The 26,722-nt window shown below is 44.8% G+C and overlaps 1 protein-coding gene across 1 annotated transcript in view; it reads right to left on the minus strand.

Moving 5' to 3' along the window:
• Positions 1-337: 337 nt before the first annotated feature.
• Positions 338-26,722, minus strand: part of fstl1b (follistatin-like 1b) — a 112,256-nt gene continuing 85,871 nt past the window's right edge. Inside the window, exons 4-11 of the mRNA XM_086006862.1 lie at positions 24,189-24,318; positions 24,021-24,056; positions 21,087-21,217; positions 12,471-12,589; positions 11,808-11,920; positions 9,297-9,407; positions 7,602-7,705; positions 338-3,666 (exon numbers count right to left, since the gene is read on the minus strand). Of these exons, the coding sequence (XP_085862988.1) occupies positions 3,622-3,666; positions 7,602-7,705; positions 9,297-9,407; positions 11,808-11,920; positions 12,471-12,589; positions 21,087-21,217; positions 24,021-24,056; positions 24,189-24,318 (789 nt within the window). The 3' untranslated portion in view covers positions 338-3,621. The remainder of the gene's footprint in view (positions 3,667-7,601; positions 7,706-9,296; positions 9,408-11,807; positions 11,921-12,470; positions 12,590-21,086; positions 21,218-24,020; positions 24,057-24,188; positions 24,319-26,722) is intronic.

The following is a 26,722-nucleotide window of genomic DNA, read 5'->3' on the forward strand; positions in this document are numbered from 1 at the left end:
TCAGCAAGCACAGGGGTGACCCCTTGGAATTTCCCCTATTTTGTCTGGTAGAGTTTCTGATCTTTCTCTTGGGCACGTTGGTCTGAAAATAGACTTTAGTAATAATTCCAGACTGTAGTTTTCTCCATTTTTTTTCTGCAGGAGGTTATCCATGCATCATGTTGTTGCTGTGTGTTAATGATTAGGTTAGCATCTCTGTGTAGCCATTTATCAGATTTTATTACATCTACGACTTATGTGCTGTATGGGATCTTCGATACAGGACAGCCACAGGAGAGTCTGCATTAAATTCCACAGGCAATAGTTGAAGGTGTCAAGCGAAAAAAGAGACATAAACTTGTCCAGGACACAAAACACAGATTTTACTCTCTTCAACATATGGTACAGAGCTTAGAGGAGTAACTGGCACAGGAATGAACATATCTTAGACACAATATGCTGGTTTTCATCAACTTAGCTCTCCTGATGTTGGCTGTTTCATACTCATCAGGTGAAACAAAGAAGACTAAATATATTGTATATGAATAATAAACTTAAAAGCATAAGAGAACATCATTTTGGTTTTAAATAACAAAAACCATGAATTTTTAAATTGTGTAAGAAAATTTATTGACATTAAACCCCAAAATGCCAGTAAGTACAAAAAAAACTACAATACATGAAACTCTCTTATGATAGTTCGGTCACGGGGCATACATGGTTCCTCTTACATTTTCAATAAAGTAGTAGTTCAAAACAAGGTAGCAGAAATACAGTCTTTGAGCCTATAACAATAACAACATTTAAAGTAAGAAATACATGGTGCAAACATGTGTGCAAGTTAATACTTCATAAAGTTTTGACACAGATGTTGGGATGCAGAAACTGATTAAATATCTATCTTTCAGGCAGGGTCGTCTTTATTTATCTGCTAGGGGGCTTGCCTTGTTAATATTCAACCAGATTCATTACCACATTCTCAGTGAACTAGTTCAAGAGAATAAGGTGAAAAGCCAACTACATCACAATGAATATTGTGTTTTCCCCAAGCAATCAAATCAGTTGTAATTTGGTTCATCCATGGATACTGTGGCTGATCTTACCTGTAGAAAGAAAGCCAAATGGCATTTAAAAGTCTTTTTTCCCCCCATCTCTTCAACCTTGGCTTGTGAACCCACTCCTGAAACTATGACATTCTCACTTTAAGCATCCTTCTGATTATTGAACACAGCATCGTGCCTCTTTGGGGTCACCTCAAAAGTTCATGAAACTCCTACATGTAGTCGGTGATTCTGATCTCCTTGCGTCTGACATTAGCTTGAGAAACCTGGATGTTATTTCCATTCTTTAGACTAGAGTGCAAGTATTGGAAAATTTGGAGAATTATTGAGATGGCTGTCAGCTACCCTCTGACCGCGTTTGTTTTACTCTCACCACCATCAGTCTAGACGAGGTCCACTTTATGTGAGATTTAGTCACTGACATGCCCATTGTAAATCACTCTTTGGATGGAAAGGGTACAGCTTGTGGCACTAGAACAGGAGACCGGAAGAAATAACCCCTTTGTTGATATGATCCCCAACTGAGACATGAAGTATACTTGGAATGATGTTGCTTCATATTATGTTAGATACGTCAGTGTTTTCCAGCAATAGTCAAACTTTGTAATGGATACTATAAAGATTTTTTAACTAATGCAATAATCAGTTTACAGTTTCATATTACAGTGCTGAATACTCTTTCAAATGCTGAGGAAACATTTTGAAACAACAGCTTCCTCTGGCATACAACTTCCCATTTGCGAGTTTATCAGAAGTGTTTCAAATGGATCTGTCGCTCCAAAGCATGTTGGTATACGGCAGTTTGCCCCCTTTTGTCTACACATGGACATTTGATACCATAACACCCCTAATTAGAGCCTGTCACCACCAACTTCTACAGGATTTCCAATCTATCCTCAGGCACTCGAGCTTTTATGTTCAACACTGTGGATGTTCTTTTTAACACACAAGAGTTTTAAATTAAAAAATGGACACTCCAGAGATTACAAAAAAGCTTCAAATATCATAAAAAATTATATATATTAAAAAATCAGGAAAGAAGGAATGTAGCACCTTTGTGAAATGTCAATAGAGTGCTTGTAAACCTTTGGGGAAGATGGCTGAAGTTGTTTCCCATAATCCTCTGCATGACCTACAGACCGTGGGATGGATTCTACTCGGAGTTACATCTTCTGGCATAACCCAGGCGGGCAGGGATGGAAAATTCAGCAGGGACCGTTGGGTCTCTGCCCATTTCTGCCCTTGTAGTGATCTTCTGGTGCCACTTCTGCTGGATACCAAAGTGCACTGCCAAAAAGGTGCGGGTGGTACCAAATACAGCAGTAATGACAAACTGACATTTTCTGTCATCACTGGCATGGCAATACTAACTGCTTGGTAATGTCAGGATGTTACTGGTGTCCAGCTTTGCTTGGGATGGCGAAGGTCTTTAAAAAATTTAAAGGCCCACCCAGGAAGCGGCAATTAATCATGGGGTGATTGATTGCCTTCTGCTAGTTCATGCATAAAGTGCCAATCGCTTTTCTCTGGCATGGAGGAGGATGGTCTCTTTAAGCTGCTTCAGGACCCAGATTCTTACAGTGGCAGGTTTTTCTTCACCTCCCTCCAATGCGCTCCATGGCACAGGCACAAACCCTCCTCGAAGCCCAAAGTTAGGCTGACCTCAAGAGATTTGCCAGGGGCAGTGGTGCAATTGCCAGGTAGATGGAATTCCCATCCTACGGTGTTTATGGCAGCATAACCGCCAAAAAGGAAAACATAGGTTCCTGTATCTATGCTGAAGGGATCCAAAGAGTCACCCAGTCACAGCCAAACAGACTTTGCAATTTTTTGAAACACACTATAAATATGTATTAAGCACATTATAATGACTATTTCATCTTTTAGATATTTATTCGTAAGAAAAATTATCTTTTTCCGTTGCATTAACTTACTTCCATCATCAAAGGTTTTCTGACACCACAATTCTGGGTCTACTGAAGGTTTTGGTGATCAAAGAGCACCAGGGAATGACACCACAGCTTTGGCTCCATGTCATTGAACTTTGCCAGCTGAAGATCACTATATATCCACAATTCTATGTGTTCTAATTCTAAGAACCAATTTCTTTTTAATAATTTTTACTCCATCATTCTATTCAAAGTTGCACCCAAGATTTTAGGACTTACTGGGGAACTTTAATATCTAGAATTCTGGTCTGAGGTGCTGTCCCAGGAGGCTCCACTTCTGGTTCTATGTGTAATACAGAGGAACATGGGTAACTAAAAAGGAGGGGAGATGTTTCCCACCATCTTCATTCACAGGACAATACAGCTGTTGTAACTCAACCCAACAGTTTATCATTTATGGCTAGCTCTTTTGCTAAACTCTTGTTTAACATTACAGTACGTTACAAGAAGTCTGTTTGAATAAAACCAAGGACTCCCTCCATTCCCAACAAAAAGCCCAACAAATACTGTTTATAATGTGTATATATATTTACTAGTGATTGTTGAAGTTCCAAGTGTTTAATGGTAGGCTGAATGGAGAGAAACACGTTAGAAAAAAAACAAACTTTGTTTCTCTTCCAATCCCTGTATTTTTAGATGTCCTTTACGTTCACTTTCTTAGCCTTCTCAGCAGTCTCCTAAAAATAAATAGAAAAATCAGCCCATTAGTGCTTTCTTGAGCAGCCAGCCCAGAAACATCAGAGATAAATTTGCAACATTTGAAATCTTTAATCTAGTATTTTGCATGATGTCTTGTGATTTGATTGGTCACTTTAGATATGGACAATATATTTAGATGGTCACATCTAAAATGTAATTGGAAATTTCATACCTAAACTGCCCAATGGCAGACTAACATGTTGTTATAGGCCATGATACGGTCTTTTCAAGTTTGAACTACCTGTGACACTTTAAAACTTTATATACTGTCACAATGGAGTTCACCACTTACTATCAAGCAGCACTTACAATAACCTGCTCACTGATGCGGAATTTGGGTTCCGCCAGGACCACTCGGCTCCAGACCTTATTACAGCCTTGGTCTAAACATGGACAAAGGAGCTGAATTCCAGAGGTGAGGTGAGAGCGACTGCCCTTGACATCAAGGCAGGATTTGACCGATTGTGGCATCAAAGAGCCCTAGTAAAACTGAAGTCAATGGGAATCGGGGGGAAAGCTCTCCACTGGCTGGAGTCATACCTAGCACAAAGGAAGATGGTTGGGGGTCAATTATCTCAGCCCCAGGACATTGCTGCAGGAGTTCCTCAGGGCAGTGTCCTAGGCCCAATCATCATCAGCTGCTTCATCAATGACCGTCCCTCCAACATAAGGTCAGAAATAGAGATGTTTGCTGATGACTGCAGTGTTCAGTGCCATTTGCAACTCCTCAGATAATGAAGCAGTCCATGCCTGCATGCAACAAGACCTGGACGACATTCAGGCTTGGGCTGATAAGTGGCAGGTAACATTCGTGCCACACAAGTGCCAGGCAATGACTATCTCCAACAAGAGAGCGTCTAACCACCACCCCTTGACATTCAACGGCATTACCATCATCGAATCCCCCACCATCAATATCCTGGGGGTCACTATTGACCAGAAACTTAACTGGACCAGCCACATAAATACTGTGGCAACAAGAGCAGGTCAGAGGCTGGGTATTCTGTGGTGAGTGTCTCACCTCCTGACTCCCCATAACCTTTCCACCATCTACAAGGCACAAGTCAGGAGTGTGATGGAATACTCTTCACTAGCATAGTGGTTATGTTACTGGACTAGTAATCCAGAGGCCTTCAAATCCCACCACAGGCAGCTCGGGAATTTAAATTCAATTAATTAAATTAAATTAAATCAAATACCTGGCCTATGTGTGACTCCAGACCCACAGCAATGTGGTTGACTCTTAACTGCCCTTTGCAGCTCACCACAACCTTCTCAAGGGCAATTAGGGATGGGCAATAAATGCTGGCCTTGCCAGCGACGCACAGATCCCATGAACAAATTTAAAAAAATTGCCTGGCTGATTGCAGCTCCAACAACACTCAAGAAGCTCGACAAAGACAAAGCAGTCTGCTTGATTGGCACCCCATCCACCACCTTAAATATTCACTCCCTCCGCCACCGGTGTACCGTGGCTGTAATCTACAAGATGCACTACAGCAACTAGGCAAGGCTTCTTCAGCAGCACCTCCCAAACCCGTGAACTCTACCACCTAGAAGGACAAGGGCAGCAGGCGCATGGAAACACCACCACCTCAAAGTCACACACTATCCTGACTTGGAAGTATATCGCTGGGTCAAAATCCTGGAACTCCCTCCCTAGCAGCATTGTGGGAGTACCTTCACCTCACGGACTGCAGCGATTCAAGAACGTGACTCACCATCACCTTCTCAAGGGCAACTAGGGATGGGCAATAAATAAATGCTGGCTTTGCCAGCGACGCCCTGATCTCATGAACAAATAAATAAAAATCCACTATAAAAGGACTTTAGAATCACTACTACACAATCAGCATATAATGGAGTGATAGAGTATTTCACTACATGCCATTCAGAGAGGGAAGATTACAATTGATGCTCATGCTTTTGTTACATCAAAATAATTTTGACCAAAGGGTGCTCATAGAAAGTGACTTCCCTACATTCTCCCTTTCGTCCATGCCATGAAAGGAATAGGTGTCCGGTTTTAGGAACCGTTAATATTAAATTGAAGCATTTAGCAGACACTTGCATTGGCTTTTATTCTATTACTAGCTGGAGTGCCCGGCGGTGCCGAGAGTTTTTTTTGAGGGCATGCTGTTATTGAAAAAAGTAGAAATAATTTATATATATATATATATAAATGAGTTTGTCTGTCTGTCTGTGTGGGAAGAAGAGAGAGAGAGAGACTGGGGGGGGGGGAGAGAGAGGGAGAGAGAGAGAGAGAGAGAGAGAGAGAGGAGAGAGAGAGACTGGGGGGGGAGAGAAGAGAGAGAGACTGGGGGGAAGAGAGAGAGAGAGACTGGGGGGGAAGAGAGAGAGAGAGAGAGAGAGAGAGAGAGAGAGAGACTGGGGGGAGAAGAGAGAGACGGGGGAAGAGAGAGAGAGAGAGACTGGGGGGGAAGAGAGAGAGACGGGGGGAAGAGAGAGAGAGAGAGAGACTGGGGGGGGGAGAGAGAGAGAGAGAGAGAGAGAGAGAGAGAGAGAGAGAGACTGGGGGGGAGAGAGAGAGAGAGAGACTGGGGGGGAAGAGAGAGAGAGAGAGAGACTGGGGGGGAAGAGAGAGAGAGAGAGACTGGGGGGAGAAGAGAGAGACGGGGGGAAGAGAGAGAGAGAGAGAGAGAGAGAGAGAGAGAGAGAGAGAGGGGGAGAGAGAGACTGGGGGGGAGAAGAGAGAGAGACTCTGCTGGATTTAGTTCGGGATTAGCCTGGAGAGAGAGGGGGTGGGGGGGGGGAAGGAGCGCCTCAGGCCTGGCCCAATGGACCCTTGCGAAGGAAGGAAGGAAGGAAGGCAGTGAGCTCTCCCTCCCTCTCCCACCCCCTCACTCTTTCCCTCCCTCACCCTATCTCTCTCCCTCCCCCCTCTCTCTCTCCGCCTCTCCCTCCCCGTCTCTCCCAGCTTTCCTCTCTGTGCGGTGGACGTGCGTGGCCTAGCGCTTCAGGCCCGGCCGGGCTCTCGGGCCGCGACTTACCTCAGCTGAGCTCACGCTGCGGCACGCCAACCGAGTCACCCGATAACAAACACCGTCCTCACCTGTCATGATTAGCCGCAGCTTACTTTTCGCCGGGCGGGGAGGAAGGAGGGAATGGCGCCTGATGGCCGCGAGGGTGTACTCCCACTTCGGGGGAGAGAGAGAGAGAGAGAGAGAGAGAGAGGGGGAGGAGAGAGAGAGAAATTTTTTGAGCTTCAGGCCTGGCCGGTCTGTAATGGCTGCCACTCACCTCACTAGGCAGTTTGAAGGATCAGGCCCTGCCCACAAATGCCATGAAACGCCCCCCGTGATTGGTCAACCATCACATCACTCAACGCTAATGAGCGGTAGGATTGGTCAACTGCTAATGAGCGGATTTTTGTCCGTTTTTTGTCTACTGTCCGAACAATTTTTGTCTGACCAAAAAGTAAATACGCCTAGGTGACCCTCCTAATCATAACCTTTCTTTTGATAACACATATGTGTAGGTACGCTCTATAACTTTTGAGTGATGCCCGGACAGACAGACAGTAAGAGATATATCATCAGTGTATTACTTTGAAGGAGAAAGCGTTTATTATTGATTATTTATTGTAATTAGTATACAGATAAAAGCCAAATTTTGTTCTACTCAAAGCAGAATTTCCATTTTTGATATAATTATCTTGGCAACATGCACACTTCCCAATTGTATAATTTCTCACATTGGTGAATATTAATTGGGAGTTGCCACTCATTGGGACAGTTTATGGACAGGACGGGAATGGTCTGGTAGGGATATAATCCAAGCATGCATGTAGTGGGAATAGGATTTGAGGTACATAGAGAGGAAACCAATCTTCCCTGAATGCATGCGATACTGTTGAGCCTGCCCTCAAGTCTCAAATTGCTAATGTACTAACCTGGTGCTTATTGAGCTCATGAACGTACTTTGTCCATTCCTCCTCAGTCATCTCATCATCTCCAGCTGTTTGTGGCTGCTCCTCAGGGAAGTCCTTACTTTTATCTTCAGTGAGGAAGCCAAAGAAGAAAGCAATAGACATTCCGAGAAAGAGAAAATGCAAGGCAGAGAAAAAACGACAGAGGTGAGAAAAAAAAGTGAATCATATGTAGGAAAAAAAAGAACGATAATTAAAGAAAAAAGGTATAATAATAGGGAAACGGTAATGCAGAGATTAAATACATACACATTCACTATTTCTCTAAGAAACATATGGTTTGAAATTGTAATATAATTAGTACCTTTTGACTCGCCTAAGGGCGAGTCTGTGCCACAACTACTCGTTAACAACCGTCAGATCAGTCAGGTATCAGCTGTGTTATTTTAAAGCCAATGTTTATTGATAATTGATGGCTTTACTCGCTATTTTAAGACTTTTCCACTAGTATGTGGATAGGAACATCGGAAGATACCATTGCTGAATGCGTAAGTATTCTATAGGACAGATTATCCTTTTAAAGTGCTCGGGTGTAAAACAGAGGTACCCAAACTGGGGGGGGGGGGGGGGGGCGGGTGATGTGCAATAAGGCTTTTAGTCACCTGTCCTAATATCTCCTTAATCCATTTAAAAAGTACTTGGAAATGCACTTGAAGTGCCATAATCTACAAGGCTACAGACCAAGAGCTGGAAAGTGGGATTCGGCTGGATAGCTTTTTCGTCCGGCACAGACATGATGGGCTGAATGGCCTCCTTCTGTGCCGTAAACTTCTATGATTCTATGAGGCTCTCAGGGTAACTCACTAACAGGTAAAGCCTGCAATATGCATTTGCTCCACTGGTGGCACTGTAGCACTCCCCTCAACTCTCTCAAGCTGATTCCCGACTGCTCTCTCCGACACTCCGGCATCCTTTGCAAACAGTTCCAGCTTACAGGTATTTTCAATGCTCCTTAGTTTAAATGTGTTTCTTTCAGTCAACACACAAAGTTGTTTGCTTTCTGGTCTGTGTCTCTGTGCAGCATAAATTTCTTCATGAAAGTGCTCAGGTACCCTGGGGTCCCCCATACCATAGGGAAATAATTAAATAGCAGCACCCACAACCGCGCCCCCCCCTCCCCCCACCTCCTCCAACTCCACTTCAAAAACTGTTTAAAGGTTCTTTTGCCCTGAATTCTGCAGCTCTGTGGAATGTTGTTTTTTGTCCCTGTATCAAAGTCCTCATGAGCCCTTGGGACCAGAAACTATTTAGAGTGAATAGATAAATAGCACCCCCACTTAAAAAGTTGTTTCAGCCTCAAAAATTACTTTATTGCCCAGGGCTCTGAACCTTTGTGGAAAGTGAATTCTGTTCTGCTTGGATTTCCTGCTACTGCTTTATTGGCATCATCTTAAATTGAGAAATAGATTAACAGCATCTGCACTAATTGGTCCTCAATATTTGCACAAAACATTTTAACTTGTATTTTACCTCCTCCAAAGCAACCAACGATTCATTATTCTGTTCCACCCCCAAGCAACCCGACCTCAGACACATTCTAGTTCTGTCTGCAGATAGATGTGGGGAGAAAGGAGGCAAATTGACACCTTCCTTCTCCTACCTGAGAATCCTGTGAGAGAACAATATCAGTATTATTTCTGGGATAAAATTTCAACTCACCATCACAGGTCATGGCAGTACACACCCAGTTGCCGCAGGCACAGACACATCGGTTACACTCCACTGTAGTCTCAGCTCCATCCTCATAGGTCTCATCTTCCAAGGCACATTCTATGACACAGCAAAGGAAGGTCACTTTTAATTCAGCGTCCAGCCCAGCTCATGTAAAACAAGAGGTTGGCAACAAGAAGTCCTAAGCTTGTCTTATTCGCCTATGAATGATGTGACCACACTGTAGAAATGCATAGGATGTCGGGCATGATTAGGGTCTAAAATTAAACTGCCACACTCTCTTCAGTTAAGAAAAAAACCCTATGAAAGTGGGAACAGGTCCTCAATGTTCTGCACTGCGCAGTACGGTCATCCCTCCGTGGTTCTATTACTGAAACTAGGCAACCTGATGCAGAAATACAGCAGAAACTCTGTTTTGCTCAAATTTTACCAAACCGTATTAAAATGGCAGCACCAAGAAACAGAAAGTAGCAACTTTATGCTACAGCCTTGCCGATAACATGGCACTACTAAATCTGACACTTTCCTATCAAACCTCGTAACATCTCATTTCAGGCAAGTGAACCAACAAGTTTAATTTTTACCAATAAACAGAATTCAAATATTCTTATATAGCGCCATCTAGAGGCTGTGGTGTAGGTAGCTTTGGACAAATACAGTAACATGAACCAGCAGATGAACTCTGTAATTTAAAATCACTGCGAAAAGCAATGCTACTGATGCGTTATTTTCTTTCCCACCTCTTTCAGGTCTCCCGATTCTCACCCTCCCGATATCTTTCTCTCCTCATGCAACCCCCTTCAGTCAGGAGCGCTGAACATGGTCAGCTGACAGGAGACATTACTGCACCGAGGCAAAGCGCGTTGTCCGAGGACCTGCCCAAAACACAATTCTTTGTAACATTTTAGTTTAATTATCCAGCTGCTTGACTGTGAAATATGTGAAACAAACCGACTCTCGTGACAGGCCATGCCTGGATATAAACCAGAGAAACTCACCCAGAGAAATAATTCACTCAAGTGACGGGCAGAAACTGGCTTTGAATTTTGAAAGTAGAGTGAGCTAGGTTCAGTGACAAGTTTTCCACAAAAGCTTCTATTTGTAGACTGTGGCCAAAATGTTAAGTTTTTGACCTGCCGGGAGTTGGGGGTGCCCCGGTAGAGTGCAGGAAACCCGGGTTTCCCCACACGCTGTGGAGTTTAACGCCGGAGGCTGCAACCACATGTAGGTGTGAACCCCGACCCCTCGGGGGGAGGGAAGGCGGATCCGATCCCCGATGTTGGGGGGGGGGGGGGGGGTGTGTGGGGGTGCTGTCCTTGCCTCACTTCAGCTGCCGGGAATCTAGTGGCACGGGATCCCCGGTTGGCCACAGTTAAACCTGCATAGCAGGTTAAATCTGAGGCTTCCAGCCTCATTCTAATATTTAAAGTACCAAGCTGTCGCCTAGGAGCGGGTTGGCTGCCTGCCCCCCCGTCCTACCTCCGTTGAACCCGGAAGTGGGTGGGTTGGAGGCAGGTTGGGATTCACATTTTTTAACACTTTAACCTCCCACCCGACCCCAACCCACCGTTTTTTGGGGTTATTATTCCCCCCTGCATCTTAGAAGTACGATGCTGTGTGTGTGTTGGAACACTATTTTGTAGAGTAGAGATTCCCAGTTTCAAGTGCTCACCCACTCTATAGTATTAGATACACTGCACTGGGGAGATATCAGCTAGGGGCCACATGTCTCCCCACAGGTGGGAGCAAAAAAAATCAGAAAGGGCCACACAAAACCACTCAGTTTCTGGCAGCAAGCAACTTGTCCTTTTAGCAGTAAAGGTGTACGTACTGGGGTGAAATTGAATAAAAAGCATGCATGCCCTTCAGTGGATGGTAAAATACCCCCCAAAAAACTTTTGAAATGTTGGCAGAGGCTAAATGTTTAATTCTTCAGCTTTTCTGTTCCTCACCTGAAGAAGTACAAACACGAAATGTGATTTTCTTCCTTCCGATTTTGCAACTGAAGTTTTCTTTTCTCGGATATGACTGTGATCTGTGTAGCTCTCCTGATTACTGACTGTGTAAATACATACATGCCCCCTGGTCCTGAACGAATGAGACCAGAAAGGTCCCAGGTTTGATTCTTGCTCTATGTTCAGTTGGGGTAATAATGTGGGGAAGTGGGAAGCTGCCCTCAACTGGTCTCAGCACTCCCTCAGGTTAGGAAGGGACCAAATTAGGTACAGTTGGTGCTCCTCAAATTTACACAGTGTCTCTAGTTGGAAGTGGGATATCAGGCAAGCACAAGATCAGGGTTGGTTGTGAAAAGCACAACAAACTCACTGCCCAAGCTTCCACATGAAGAATGGCCACTTGAGTGAGATCAGGAACTACAGTGGAATGAGTCACAGTAGAGGGGGACTAAAGGGAGGAAACTGGAAGGCAGTGAGAGGGAGAATAAATACCAAAAAGAGTATTCTGTGCATTAGGTGTAGAGTGATTCCAGTTTGTACTTACTTTTCTCAGGAGGGACAAAACCAGGATTCAGGCAGTTCAGGAACTCATTGAAGCTGAGTTTCCAGTCAGCGTTCTCATCAGACAGCTCAATCAGTGCGTCCACACACAGACCCCTACAAAACACCACACAATGCATTGTTTAGTCTGTCTTAAGAGTATGAACAACAATGCTGATCATACCCAACAGCATCAACTTAGAAACTCACCCACCAATATCTAACTTTAAAACTTCAATCTCCCAAATAAACAAAAACTCCAGGTTCCAGTCTAAGTTGAGGGCTTTCTGCCGCATTACACCCGATTTAGTTCCTCAAAGCCAATTAGCACAGCAAATTCTGTGATGATTATTGTTATTGTGTAAAGCTGAAACTGCTATAGGATTGTATATATTTTTTTTTTTTAAATGAACGTGCAAGAAGCAGTTTTGTTTCTGACATTGTGTGCATGAGTGTGTATCAATCCTCGCAGGATTCCAGCTAACAGTTTTAAACTTCCATTATCTTTAGTTTTTCTCCCCTTGTGTCACCTGCTGCTATATATGACTTCGTCCCTTCAGATCTTTTCAGTTGCTAGCCTCTCCCATAACTCCAGTCAAGTCATTTAGCTCCACCACCAAGTCTGATAGTCCATCAATTGCAACATTCCCCATGCTTCACGCCTCACCGAAGAAGTTTGGTGTCATCTTGCTCAGTGTAGGAGGTAATGTTGATAGCAGTCTCGTTGTGTTCTACGAATTTCAGGAACTCATTAGAATCTAGGTAGGAGTCGCCATCATCATAATTCTGTCAAAAAGAAAATTAAAATTCTTGCCGTTATTTTTCCAAGAATCAGAATATTATGAATAAATCCAAGTAACCTAAATATGTCGGGGTAGAATTTCAAATCAAAATCAATTTTATTTGCCATATGTATTACTACAATGGAATGTTTTTACTCCCCGATCACTTCCATCTGTGAGGATTCTCCTGATCACCTGCCATAACTCTGGAGAAACAGGCCATCCATGGATCTGCCGAAGTTACGGTGGATGGTGATAGAGTGCAGTTTCAAGACGTTCAGCCAAACTTCCAAAAACCAGGCAATGGACCAGAATTTTCCAACACAAAGCAATTCCAGTCAGGGGGCACACAGCTTAAAATTGTCATGATTTTCTAGGCTTCATTTCTCAGAACTCTGGCTGCACCCAGAGGTAATGCTCAACATGAATAGCATTTAATATTTATTAATCGAGTGTTAAGGAATACCTGACAGCTTGGATTTTCCTCTCTAGTGGCACAACGGGGTGTGTGCCCACCAGAGTGACCCCATCCCGCTAACCCTGATGACGTTTCCTGCCGATACTAAGACCGCCTTTGGTGGTTCAGGAAATGCCTGTAAGCAGCTTAAAGGGGCTTGGACAATTTAACAAATTTGCTGGCTTAGAGAACCTGGCCAAATTCTACCAATGTGCAAGTCATCAACAATCCCTCCACTGACTCAACTCCCTACTTTGTGCATTTAAAGTACGTGGCGTGTTGTGCCTGACCCAGCAACACTGGTTGCCTGCGATGGTCTGATGTTCCTAGCATCCAGCGATAAGGGATAATGAGAGGCAGGGATGTGGAAGGTTGTCAGGTGAATGAGGCGGGAGGGGCAGTGTAGCAGGTAATGGCTAGAAAATACCTGCAGGAGAGGCAGAGCCCTGGTGCAGTAACAGACCATAAAATCTATGACAGTACTGGAGGAAGCAGTGGAAAATCTGCAGAAACCTGGAGAAGCACCCAAGTCACAGCAGGCAATTGGGAGAACCACTCCCCACCGCCATGGAAATTCAACCTCATTAACTCTCCGTTATCTCATTAAAAGCAAATTAGACCCCCAGTTTTTTCCCCCCAACTATATTTATAATTATTGGCTTCAATGATTTTCCCGTCTTCAAAACAAATTACTAGTTGTATGAAATACTTCCTAATTTCCTATTAAAAAATGCTACCTAATTTTTGAATCATGCGGGGTCAGAGGACAGATTATTCTGCATCTGGCTGCGCTACTCCTCACCTAGGTGTGCCTGCTAGAAGGAGACACACTATAAGGTCAGGACCCAGGGGCGAGGTCGGGGCCCAGGGGTGGCGCAGCGTGGACCAGCAACGAGGTCGGGAGGACTACACTGCAGCCTATGAAACACAGGCAGAGAGGACCTGCGGGAAGGAAGGAGGAGGACAGTAGGAGTATGTTTGTGTGTGTGTGCTAGGCCAATGTAGCAGAGCCTGGTCTCCAGTGGTCTTGGATCCCCTTGCCATTGGACCAAGACCTTGCTCTGTCAAGCCCGTGTGGTAGCTGGTGTGCAACGGCCACCCCACGTTAAAAGAATTCATGCACAGGCATCTTCCACCCTTTAAAATGAAGTTCGGGACCTGGAACATCAGGCCCCTCATGGACAACCCAACAGGAACAGACTGGAACGCCGTACTGCTATCGTTGCCTGGGAGCTCAGACGTTTCGACATAGACATCGCCGCCCTAAGTGAGACCCAGCGGGCAGGGGAAGGCCAGCTCAAGGAGCAAGGCGGTGGTTACACCTTCTTCTGGAAAGGCACACCTGAAGAACGCCACCTCCATGGGGTAGGCTTCACCATAAAAAATGAGCTAGTTGAACGTCTCAGAGACTCCCCTTGTGGAATAAACAAACACCTCATGATTCTACGGTTCACCCTAGCCCGGAACCAGCGCACTACGGTCATCAGTGCGTACGCCCCAACACTGGAAGCCACAGACGAGACCAAAGAGGAATTCTACTCCAGCCTCAAACAATCCCTGTCCCGAGTCCCAACGGGCGACAAGCTGATCCTCCTTGGCGACTTCAACGCCAGAGTTGGAAAGGACACAGACCTCTGGGGAGGTGTGATCGGCAGAGAGGTGGTAGGGAAAGCCAACTCCAACGGTACCCTCCTCCTGTCGAAATGCTTAGAACGTGGCCTTGTCATAACCGCCAGAGACAAGTACAAGGCTTCATGGCAAAACCCTCGCTCCAAGCACTGGCATCTGCTGGACTACGTCATTGTCCGAGCGAGGGACCGCAAAGACGTCTGCATCACCCGTGCCACGACAGGGGCTGATGACTGCTGGATAGACCACCGCCTAATCCGCTCTGTCATCTCCATCAACGTAGCCCCAAAACAGCAGCGGCAACAGAAGCAATGCCGCAGGAAAATTAATGCTGGAGCACTCAAAGACCCTGCTAAGAAAGCCCTATTCAGCCTGCGCCTCACAACCAACCTGACGTCTCCCAGTGATTCAGATACACAGTGTCCACAGCGCCTGGTCTGCACTCAAGGCCTCCATAATCAGCACCTGTGAAGAGACGCTCGGTCACTCGACCAGGAAACACCAAGACTGGTTCGACGGGAACGACCAGGAGATCCAGGAGCTAATGAGCCACAAGTGCAAGGCATTCCTGATCTGGAAACAGCAACAGAACTCGACAGCAAGAAAGCAGCTCTACAGACGCCTGAAGGCCGAGGTACAACAAAAACTCGCGACCTAAAGAACAGATGGTGGGTGGAGAAAGTGCAGGAGATCCAGCAGCTAGCTGACAACCACGACGTGCGTGGATTCTTTAGCACAGTCAAGACCACCTACGGCCCAAGCACCCAAGGTCCTACCCCACTGCGGGCCAAGAACGGAGAGGTACTCATCAAGGACAGACAGACAGTCAGTGCCCGCTGGAAGGAGCACTTCGAAAATCTCCTTAACCGAGACTCCTGTCTTCGACGCGAGTGTCCTCAACTCCATCCCGTAGCATGCTACCCGCCACCACCTCAGCACAACCCCAGCCCGGCATGAGGTTGAAAAGGCCATCCGACAACTGAAGAACAACAAGGCCTCAGGAACAGATGGAATCCCCGCCGAGGCGCTAAAACATGGCGGAGAAGCACTATTGGCGCGAATACATGAACTAATTTCACTTATTTGGAAGGAGAGCAGCATGCCAGGGGATCTCAGACGCCGTAATCGTGACCATCTTCAAGAAAGGTGACAAGCCCGATTGCGGTAATTAGAGGAGTCTCCCTGCTGTCTGCCAAAGGGAAAGTCATCACAAAAATCCTCCTCAATCGCCTTCTCTCAGTGGCTGAAGAGCTCCTCCCAGAGTCGCAATGCGGATTCCGCCCACTAAGGGGCACAAGGGACACGATCTTCACCATGCGTCAACTACAAGAGAAATGCAAGGAACAGCACCAACCACTGTACATGGCCTTCTTTGACCTCACAAAGGCCTTCGATACTGTCAACCGTGAGGGATTATGGAATGTCCTCCCCAAATTCAGCTGCCCTCAAAAGTTTGTCACCATCCTCCGCCTGCTTCACGACGACATGCAAGCCGTGATCCTGACCAACGGATCCACCACAGACCTAATTCACGTATGGACCGGGGTCAAGCAAGGCTGTGTCATCGCACCAACACTCTTCTCGATCTTCCTTGCTGCAATGCTCCATCTCACCCTCAGTAAGCTCCCCGTTGGAGTGGAGCTAATCTACAGAACAAATGGGAAACTGTTCAACCTCCGTCGCCTCCAGTCCAGATCCAAGGTTGCCCCATCCTCGATCATCGAATTACAGTATGCAGACGACGCTTGCGTCTGCGCACACTCTGAGGCCGAACTCCAAACCTTCGTCAACACCTTCACCAAAGCATACGAGAGCATGGGCCTTACACTAAACATCCGTAAGACAAAGGTCCTCTACCAACCTACCCCCGCCACACAGTACTGCCCCCAGATTATCAAAATCCACGACGAGGCCTTGGACAACGTGGACAACTTTCCATACCTCGGGAGCCTACTGACAACAAGGGCAGACGTCGATGACGAAGTCCAACACCACCTTCAGTGTTCCAGTGCAGCCTTCTGTTGCCTGAGGAAGAAAGTGTTTGAAGACCAGGATCTCAAACCCAGCACCAAGCTCAGGGTCTACAGAGCAGTAGTGATACCTGCCCTCCTGTATGCTTCAGAGACATGGACCATGTACAGCAGGCACCTCAAAGCACTGGAGAGGTACCACCAACGCTGCCTCCGCAAGATCCTGCAAATCCATTGGCAGGATAGGCGCACCAACGTCAGTGTTCTTGCTCAGGCCAACATCCCCAGCATCAAAGCTTTGACCATGCTCGATCAGCTCCGATGGATGGGCCACATCATCCGTATGCCCGATACGAGACTCCCAAAACAAGCGCTCTACTCGGAGCTCCGACACGGCAAGAGAGCCCCAGGTGGGCAGAGGAAACGCTGCAAGGACACCCTCAAAGCCTCCTTGAAAAAGTGCAACATCCCCACCGACACTTGGGAATCCCTGGCCCAAGACTGCACAAAGTGGAGGAGAAGCATCTGGGAAGGCTCCGAACACCTCGAGTCTCTTCGCCGGGAGCAAGCGGAAGCCAAATGCAAACAGCGGAAGGAGCGCACGTCAACCCCAGCACCCCACCCACCCGCCCCTTCAACCACTGTCTGCCCCACCTGTGACAGAGACTGTATGTCCCGCACTGGACTCATCAGTCACCTGAGAACTCATTTTTAGTGTGGAAGCAAGTCATCCTCGGTTCCGAGGGACTGCCTAAGAGGTGTGCCTGCTGATGACAGTGGGTGCACAACTGGAAAACGTTCCACTTCCCGAACATTCCACTGACTGCAGTAGCAAAACTGGAAAAAGGTTTCAAATCTCTGGAATGTATCCTGAGCATCGACAACCATACATAAAATGTGAATAAAAGAAACAAAAGCTGCTGCAATGCACGGTGTCTCAGAAACAGGCAGGCCACGGCTTGTCCACAGGCATCTACTTTATGTTATTTTCTTCAAGTATGTTTTATATATGTTGTTCCTGTACCAAAACTATTAAAACAATGCCTGGGAACAAACTGGACGACCAACCTGCTTAAAGTACTAGCTATTTCACGTCGGTTGGCCTGCTTAGTGGAACACTGTTCTGAGGGGAACAAAAGAACTCTGTATCATTGCCAACAGCCCTATTCTTCAATAATACCGGAAGGACAAAACAGCTATTTTATACATGTTAAGTAATAGCAAAGTTACTTACTGCCAACAATTTGAGTCCAACCAAAGAATAAGTTACTGTTACAGAGCACATTAAATAATCAGCTCTAGATTCCAGCAATATTCCCTGGCAACAACTTAATTCTCTGATTTTGGCAACAAGGTGCTTCTACCTCATTAACCATTTCAGCATGCCCAATCTCTTTTAATGGATATTTGACATTTTAGGACTGTTGACAAAGACATAAAAAAGTAAGGACCAAGAACCAAATCTAATGCAATGCTGATCAAAGCAGAACAGCAAAACAGTGTCATGTACACTATCTGCAGAACCTTGGATCAAATGGAGAGGAAGACAGCACTCAAAGGAATGTGAAAATAAACAGGACTCATCTTTAACCATATCTGGTTGACGGCCCAAAGGTTACTTGCCAGTGTTGCCTGTTCCTTACATACCCCTCACCATGTTAGCTCTCATACAAACATACAGTTCATGCTTTGGATCTCATACGTACTCATGCTCCGGATCTCATACGTACTCATGCTCCAGGATGTCATACCTTCAAGATGCAATATAGAATTGGAGACTTTGGCACATTCACATCATTCAACGCCCCAACACCTTAAATTATTAGAACAGCCTACATGCTTGATGCACAGTTAGTTCCTGACATGCAGCTTGTGCACATTTATCACTCTGCATGTGTTCCTTCAACTTCCAACTTCTCAAGACAGCTGGAAAACCAGGTGCCAATTTGAGGGTCCAACCTGGAGAGCAGCTTGCTTCCCTCATCAAGGTTCCTGAGAAATATCCAGTGAAGGCCTGGCAGGTTTCACGTCCAAATCTCTCAAAGAATTTACAAAATCAATTTGTTTTCATGTGCATTGACTGTTCTGTAGACAAAAAGCCATACTTTCTCACTCTCCTGCTGAAGTGAAAACTTTTATATTCATTTTGACTTTAAAACTTCAAAACAAAAGCAGCTGAAGATGCAAGTTCTTACAATATTCTATATATACACAATAAGCAGGGACTGAAATATATTGTAACAACCGGATTGTTAATTTAGCCATATTCCAAAAATGTACCTGTTCTGTTTCCTACATTACAACAGTGACTACACTTCAAAAAGTACTTCATTGGCTGTAAAGCACTGAGACGTTTGGTGGTCTTGAAAGGCGCTATATAAATGCAAGTCTTTCTTTCTATCTATTGAACTGAATAGCAACTTCTCTCCCACACACAGTGGCTGTGGGTCTCATATGGAATGCTGTGAAGCAACAAAATATCCTCTGCTATTCACATCCACATACAACTATCATTACTTACGGAATTTACTCTGAACAACTCAGAATGAAAACTGAAAACACTAAGAATATACAGCAGGGCCAACAACATCTAAAAGCGAAGCCAACAGCTCAGGCAGAAATCCACCCATCTTTTCTCTTTCAGATACTGACTGACCTGTTGTGTATAGCCATTAATTCCTAGTTTCCATTTCAGATATATATATATATATATATATAAACTTATACCGTTAAAATTTAATGTTGTGACTACTATGACACTGCATTATTACACTGGGAGGTCATATGTACATGGTCCTTTAAGCACAAAACCAGCCCAGTCAGATGTATTTAGCAAAACCTTGCCAACGGCACAGTTTCAAAACTTTGCTTGCAGGGGGGCCTCTCATTGCATGATACTGCACAATTAAATGTAATAGCAGGTGTCCGTAGCATGTCTGAGATAATCATCAATATTGCTTTTTTGGATGACACATTGTAAGTTTCACAAAACATAACCCCTGCACCATATTTCAATGATTAAATTATTAAAATCAGGACAGGACAGACTCTGAGCCAATAATGAAAAGAATCTTCTGTCAACGCTATTTCCTTGTGCGTGTGAATAAGGTTTGAAAAGAAATACAAAGAAAGGAAAATGCCAGGAAGGGGGGATTGGGCGGAGGATCAAGATAGCCTGCACCATGCTTTCCGGAAAAGGTCGGAAATAAGCATCATTGTGAATTTTCAGACAGAAAACCATAAATGGGCATGTGGGATTTAGGACTTGATGGGACATTCTCAATGCTGAAATTTCCTAAAACTCAAAACTTGTTCTGACTGACCTAACACTTTGCTTTGCCCCACTGAACAGAAATATTGGGGCAAATTTTACAAATTAGCCTTCCTAGTGCAGAGCTTTGCATGAAGGGGACGTATATTGGAAATTGGAGCATGAAAGTTAGTGCAGCTCGCCTGATTTAATTGAAGGAAGTAATGGGCGGAAAATCAAGCAGGGCACAGTGACCTCCAGACCCCAATTCTCGATACGGATTCCCATTACACTTTGTGCCCGGAGCACTAATTCATAGGAGGGAATATTAACCCCCAAGGATGGTTGGGTTGGGGGCAGGTGAGAAGTAAAAATTTTAGAAGTCTCAAATCCGACCCCAACCTGCCTACTTCTGGTTTTAACGAAGGCAGACAACCAATCAGCCTTCAGGAGGCAGGTCGGTAAGTAAAAGCTTTTAAGGAGGGTGTGTGCCTCCATTTTAACAAGATTTTTAATTTTAACCCATGGAGGCCAGGTTTCCTGTGGCTTGAGAAACCAGGCAAGTAAAAGGAGGCAAAAAGGCCAGATCCATGAGGCAAGTGCATTTACAGCACTGCTTGTGGGCCAGGAGGAGCAGAAGTGTTTCTTCCAGGCCCAACAAGCTAACCTCTCAGACTTCCCCCCACCCAATCTCCAACTCCCGCCCCCACCCCCCCAACACCCCGAGATTTCCTACTTACTTATCTGCTCCCAGGCTGCTTTCCGTCCAACAGCCAGCCAGCCTGCCAATCTGGTTGGCTGTCAGGCGGGAAACCTGCTGAAAAAATTCAAAAGATGTCCTGTGGTTAATTTCAGCAGGTCGTCTGGGTAACCCGGACTTCTGGGTTTCCTGTCTGAAACTCCACCCTCCGCCTGCGCAACCTGCCCGTCAATATCAGGGCCATAATTTCTATGTTTTGAGGTACGCTGCATCACATGATGCTATAGGTCCTAACCTCCTGCACTGCTTTCATCTTATTTCACGTCACCTGTACTACTCTGTGCACAACGCTGCGGTATGGAAAAAAGTAAAAGAAATAATAAAATTTTAAATTATATGGAGAATAATTCAGTAATTCAATTGTGCTCAGTTGTAACCCTGTAACAAATTGCTACCCACTTTTTTGTATTTTATTAAGACCGAGCCCGTACCTACCTTGAAGTATTTGTTCAGAATATTTGTATAGTTGATGCCCTTGGAGAACCACCCATCAGGGATAATTTCAGTCTCCAGCCACTCCATGACACGGCGCCGGAGCTCATCTCGGTCTGACTGGTAGCAAACAACTAGAGGAGAAAAGGTTTGGTGTTAGTCAACAGCTCTGTCCAGTCAAAAGGCCAGGGCATAAGGAATGATGACCCCAGTGGAATTGGACTACAGTAGGAGAATACCATGAAATCTAGGGTACCTAGTTATAACTTCAGGTTGTCTACATACAGGAATTGATTTACAGCCCAGTGTGTAAAAGTAGAACAAATTGCAATAACAACAGAAAATGCTGGAAATACTCAGCAGGCCAGGCAGCATCCGTGGAGAGAGAAACAGAGTTAACGTTTCCGGTCTGGGACCCTTCATCAGAACTGGAAAAAGCTGGAGATGTAACAGATATTAAGCAGGTGCAGAGACAGGGGCGGGGGGTTAGGAGGGGAGGAAGGAATAGAAAGAATACCCTGTGCTTTTGTAAGAGGCAGGAAAGATAAAACATAAAGAGCAAAGGATAACAATACCACAGACACCAGAAGAGTTGATTCTATTAAGCCAACGAACAGCAGAGTCGTTTCCTTTAGCTCTGGAGTCTGGGCTAGGGGTGCGGTGGGGGCAATGTTGATAATCTTAGGAAATAAGCATGAATAAAAAATGGAATTTGCCCCTTTGTACTCAGGTGGACTTTTTCACTAATTTATCACTCGCCCCAAACTCTAATCAACTGTATTCAGTTCCTTAATTCAGCATTTTGTTCAATTAGACGGAAGCCAAAAAATATTGTAAAACTGTAGCCCCTTTCATAATAGCAATAACTATAATAAAGCCATACTAGTCCTTTAAATGTGATGCTGAGAATCAGAATAAAGAAGCCTTCTCATGTTTCTCTTTTTCTTGCAAAACAATGAAATGGCTGGAGCCAGCATATATTGAAGTCATTCTATACTTAACTTGAGTGACAGTAATAATTTAACTTTGTAGCCACAACATACTTTTAAAGCTTGTTTGAAGCCAACTGGTTGTCATGTGCTTATGGGTATGATTGCCAGTATGAGCTGTAATTATTATAACAAGCTTTCCATACAGGACACAGTAGGAAGAAATCTTATCAATATCTGCAGACTTAGCTGTCATTGCCATAGAAACAGTTGACAGTTACAACATTCTCATTAATTAAGATTATTGGAAATACTGACCCATGATCTGAGCTGTTCTCATTCACAACTGGTGCAGTTCACTGCAGCTCCAATCAGGCACTAGAAATGCCATGCTAAGTGATACTACGATAATCTTTACCTACTGCAGTCGGGTATCGGTGCAGGACCAAAAGCAGCAATGTCTTGTTGGGTGGCACTGCTTTACCATAAAAGAGCTGCTGTAGTACACTGCAGGTATAGCACCTGGACCATAGCGACAACGCTAACTGGCACTGCTCCAGAACACTGCAGTATATTGTGGATGCAGCAACAATACCATGACACTACCCGAACCTACTAGAAATACCGCAGTACATTGTAGGTGGAAAATTGAAAGCAGGAATGTCACACTAAGTGGTATTTCTCTATCCTATAAGAACTGTTAAGGTACTTAGAGCAGAAAGGTCGAGCTAACTGGCATTGCTCTGAAACAGCTGCATATCACAGATGCGGAGCTGGGATTGCCATGCCATTCAAATCTCTTCTGGGTTACAATATATCACTGCATACAGAAGAATAATGTAAAAACGCCAGTTACACAAATTTACCTGAACAGTGGCAGTACACTCCAGGTGCAGGTTTGAAGAAACATTGTTGTCCTACATGCCTTCTGTAATGAACATAGGTGCCCTATGTACACATTGGGTACAGGGTTGTAAACAGCAATGCCAGTCTTGTATACCCTGCTAGAACTCTCTAGGTAGAGAATTAGAGATTGTAATGGTGCCATCCTAGCTGCTGAAGTCTACTGCAGATGTAGAACTTCTTACATATGCACCATCACTGTTTCACCACTGAAAATCTTGGAAATCTGTTAAGTGTAGTGCTGAATCCAAGAAACCGCAGCACAGACAACTCAGTTGGCATCCTATTAGCTGGAACGCTGATATAAAAGAAAGATTTGCTAAAGTAACAATGCATTCCAAACACTAAAAGGAAGCCTGCTGCTTTATAAAAAGCTTAGTTCAGTTACTCTTTTATTGCCACAGTTCTTAGTATGGAAATTATCTATCACTAGCAGATGACGCTGGAAGTCAAAACCTCATTTCCGATAATTAATGAAATGCTGCGACACTTAGATGTTAACATTCATATCAGTTGTATTGAAGTTTTTTGTGAAGATAGATTTTGCATAATCATCATCTGCTGCTGGAATTAGACCCACTCAGAGCTCAATGGGCCAGTTTATCACCGAATAGAAATCTGCTGTTGCAGATGGGTTCATGATTTTACTTCTTGAGCAGTTATGGGACACTTGACTGCTAAGTGTACTCAGCCTTTAAATGAGCATTTACTTTACCTATTTCTCCCATGATGAAGTTTCAGTTGGAGCACACTTATGGATCAGTATCCAACCAGAGAAACAAGCACATCCAAATATCCCCAGTCTCACTGAGCCAAACTGAAATGTTAACCTTTCCTATGAAACAACATAACTGTGGTTCAGATTGTTGCTGCACTGTACTAATCCAATCAGTGGATACTGATATGAAGCTGTCCATATCGGCAAGTCTCATATTGGTCCCATGGCAGACCTTGGACTACACATAACTGAGGAAAAGGCATTATCTTCAGCCTCACTGAGTATGATTAACAGATGCCATAATGCAGCTGAAGTCACAGTTAAATCCATAGACAGTCACAGACATTAAAATCCCACAGAAATAGAACTTATTCAGCTATCCTGTACCTGGACTGCTGGCTGCTGCTTTGTCACTCTTCTTCTCTGTAAAAGAAACACAAAGGAATCTATGAGTAAGTTGTACATCTGGAGGCATGACATGATACTTTATAAAATGGCCCGTGTTGCTGTCCCACGTGAAATGCTGAACTCAAAAAGGATTTTTTCCTGGTTTACCTTCACAATGTCCGTCGTGAGAGACCTGGATCTTCATGCCGGTCAGACATGCATCACGGTGAAGCTCGCAGTGGTTACGATAAGTCTTTCCATTGCTTCCACACACCACCCTCTTGTGATGTTTGCATTCCTGAAAAAAGGAACAAACAGCTGCATTAGAAAACAGCAGCAGCCCTTTCCGCTGTGCACATGGGATCCATGTACATCCAGCTCACTTTCCATCATTACAACCGAGACCAACATCTAGAACATACCAGAGATTACAGCACTGTATATTTAAAAAAATAATCCAACATTTCTGAAATACCTATTTAATCCGCTCCACAACCTAAATGTATTTGATAACTGTTTCCCTTTAATTTAGTTACAATCTTCTTAGGCAGTCCCTCGGAACCAAGGATGACTTGTTTCCACACTAAAAATGGGTTCTCAGGTGACTGATGGGTCCAATGCGGGACCTACAGTCTCCGTCACAGGTGGGGCAGACGGTGGTTGAAGGGGTGGGTGGGTGGGGTGCTTGGGTTTAGGTGCGCTCCTTGCGCTGCCTGCGCTTGGCTTCCGCTTGCTCCCGGTGAAGAGACTCGAGGTATTTGGCGCCTTCCCGGATGCTTCTCCTCCACTTTGTGCGGTCTTGGGCCAGGGATTCCCAGGTGTCGGTGGGGATGTTACACTTTTTGTTACAATGCACCATGAATTGTTACATATTTCATAGTGTGCAGATATTGGTTTATTTTTTGTTTAAACTCTGCTTTACAACTCTAATGGCTCCAGTAAGTAGCAGAGACATACAGAACAAGGCGGCTCCAGGTGTGATCCCCAGTTTGTGCGGAGTTAGCTGAACTCAGCCAGGGTAACGGTAGGGCTGGTACAATTCACCTCTGTGTCCCTACGGAAAAAAACAATTAAAGTTCCTGCTCATGATCAGTATTCAGTGGCTCCTGCTGGAGGTGCACAGCTGTCAATGTTGGTGGAAGACAGCCTTGGGTTCAGCAGTGATACCTCCACCAACTGACCAGTCCATCTATGTTCTTTGCCAAGCCTTACATGGCTGCTTAGACAAAGTACCAGGAGAGGTGGGGGGGGACCTGTGCCGTGGAACGGTACCCCACCTAGAAATCAATATGGGAAGGGAAGAGGCGAGAAAACTGGCAACAAAAAAAGAGAAAAGAAAAGATTCAATTTAATGTCAAAGTTACTTTCCTCAGTTGGAAGCAGCCAGGAAGGCAAGATGGTCTGTGTCACAGGCTACACAGTGACAGCTGTTAACGCTGATCTTGATTAACAAAATACATTGAAGTGACAGGGAGCATGGCCACTCTCTATGCTGCCTTTTGGGAGAGAATTGCTCTACATCACAATGAGGCTGCTGCAGGCCCACAGAACTGAGCAGATCCACCCCTGTAAAGTGGAGGGGCCCACAATGGGACCAAAGAAAAACCTTTTTTCTAATCTTTGACTCTAAAGGGAGCAATTTAGACTCTAAGGGAGCAATGTGGCCTCCAAACAAAGTAATTGATCCCTTTTGCGATTGATTTCCTTGGTCTAGTAAAGGTATGGGGCCTTACAGAATATCTCAAAAGGGACCAACTGAGTTCCACTGACTTCAATGGAAGGAAAAACAGAGAGAGATGTAAAACGGGCTGCCGATTTGCTATCACCCGTTTTTACACTACGGCACAAAGTCAAAATTACCCTCACTGACTGTTAATGATAGCAAGAAGGCAAAATTGAAGTGAACCCTTGTCTTGAAGGTCTGGCAGAAAGCCACACGCTCTTCCTCACCTGCTCCATGACAATTATTTAGAGGGTCTGCTCCTCATAGCGGCGGAGAGTCACTGGTAGGTTGGTTTGCGCAGGGAGGTTATTTAAATGATGTTAGATAGCTGACCTCTTGGAACCTATGCCATTGTGCCCGGTAGAGTTACCAACTCTGAGTGGACGAATTCCTGGTGGTTTCATCACATGACCCTCTGCCTCCAATCGGCTGCCCCCACGCTCCTGCTATCAGTTGCCCGAGATGTCCATCCTTTTCCCGCCAATTGGAAAGCAAACAAACTCTTTGTTACCCAACTGGACGATTCTTGACTGTCAGTCATATATCCTATCCCCCCCCTCATTTTCAATATTTTTGTAACTATTAATTGAAAGTGTTCAAAAGAAAATGAAAAAAAAAACCCCACACCATTATAGTTAATGCCCCAATGAATTTTTTCCCAGGTTGCTGGCAGCAATGTACGGGAGATTAATCTTTAATCCCTGGAGACTCCAGGACAAACATGGAGGGTTGGCAACCCTAGTGCCTGGGCATGCCTGCCACTTTTTGGCCTAACTGTGGAATTGGCCCTCATGTTTTTATCAGGTCTGAAACCAAAGGCATGTACAAGAACATCACATCATTAGTCAGCCAGGATATGACAATTGGTTCTACAGTACCCATGATCCAACAAAACAAATGCATATTGTAAAAACCCCTAGCAGCAAATTTAAGCTCAAAATTTCCATTAACTATAACAGCAGACAAACACTTAAAATGT

Source organism: Somniosus microcephalus, chromosome 14 (genome assembly GCF_052327205.1).
Source record: "Somniosus microcephalus isolate GS21.2 chromosome 14, FLI_Smic_1.0, whole genome shotgun sequence".
Classification (NCBI taxonomy): Eukaryota; Metazoa; Chordata; class Chondrichthyes; order Squaliformes; family Somniosidae; genus Somniosus; species Somniosus microcephalus.